This window comes from Nannospalax galili, unplaced genomic scaffold (assembly GCF_000622305.1).
Source record: "Nannospalax galili isolate Female #2095 unplaced genomic scaffold, S.galili_v1.0 scaffold26104, whole genome shotgun sequence".
In the NCBI taxonomy this organism is placed as follows: domain Eukaryota; kingdom Metazoa; phylum Chordata; class Mammalia; order Rodentia; family Spalacidae; genus Nannospalax; species Nannospalax galili.
The window spans coordinates 1-1,232 of NW_008351153.1; the positions used below are offsets into that span (position 1 = coordinate 1).

At 46.1% G+C, this 1,232-nt stretch overlaps 1 protein-coding gene across 1 annotated transcript in view; it reads right to left on the reverse strand.

Moving 5' to 3' along the window:
- Nucleotides 1-14: 14 nt before the first annotated feature.
- Nucleotides 15-1,232, reverse strand: part of LOC103746028 (nicotinamide/nicotinic acid mononucleotide adenylyltransferase 3-like) — a 7,542-nt gene continuing 6,324 nt past the window's right edge. The window contains exon 2 of the mRNA XM_008848086.3: nt 15-947. Coding sequence (XP_008846308.2) covers nt 583-947 — 365 coding nt within the window. The 3' untranslated portion in view covers nt 15-582. The remainder of the gene's footprint in view (nt 948-1,232) is intronic.

The window sequence follows — 1,232 nt, forward strand, 5'->3', positions numbered from 1 at the left end:
AAATATTGCTTGACCATTACACACAGAAAAAGTTTCGTTAAAAATGTTATGGTAGATCAGCAGGCAGGCAGGCAGGCAGGCAAAGGTTTGCAAGGAGAACACACTGGAAATCAGCAAAGGGCTGTTTCTGGATTTCTGAGTACTCAACTTGGTATTACTCTGTTTGAAACAAGGAGGTTGACAAGGCCCTCTGTTTAGTAATTAGCACCCTGTCAAATCCTGCCAATCAACATCAGTGTGCTGCACCTGGTCTGAGTTAAAAAATGCATGTGGGCAATTGTGGGCTGTTCTTCAGGGGCTGCCATTTTCAGAACAGCATTCAGTGTGTGGCCTGAAGTTACCATTCACACACAATAAGGAGGCCTCATCAGTGGCCTCCAGAGATTTTGCTAATCCTATGACCATTTAAATTACCTGTCCTTGCCATAGTGACAGGAGACTAGAAGGGGACCCTCTTCCAGGAGCAGGAAGTCATTCTGGCAAAAATCATTGTAGAAACAAGACAAATGAGACTAGAAACACAAAAACCAAAGCAAAACAAAACCCTTCCCATAAAAGTCAGCCCACACTCCAGAACCCCCCCTAGCTTCCCTTTCCTTTGCCTTTCCAGGAACTGCCCTTGGTGTAGAGGCTGTGGTCCTTGATGTAGGCGATGACAGCATCGGGGAGTAGGTACTTCACGCTCTGCCCTTGGCCCAAGGCTCTCCTGATGTATGTGCTGCTGATCTCATTCTGCACGGGCTCCCTGGCCAGGTGAATGTTGTGCTGGAACTCTCGGAGGATAGGAGAATCCAAGATGTACCCTTTTGGGTCATGACCCGCCCTGCTCACACACACCAAGCCGAACTTCTCCACTATCTCCTGGATGTGTGTGTCTTCCCAGAGGCTGGGAGTCTGGAAGGTTTTCAGGACGTCTGCCCCACACAGGAGTTTCAGCTCAGGCACAGCTGTAACACAAGGGCAGATCTCAGCAAATTATAGAAGGTCACTGCCAGGAAAGAGCACGCTAGATTCTGTTGGAAAGTCTTACAAAGTGCTTTTCTTAGAATGTATGGGGAGCTCAGTGCCTCTATGTTCATGACTTAATAAGAAAAAAAAACAAAAACATGTAAAAGAATCTGAAGCGATTTTAGGGTGTGGAGTTGTATGTAATGATTTCATCAATGCATATTTTCTTTAACATTGGCTAGGTGCCAAGTAATACAAATAAGACGTGCGTGCATGCATGTGTG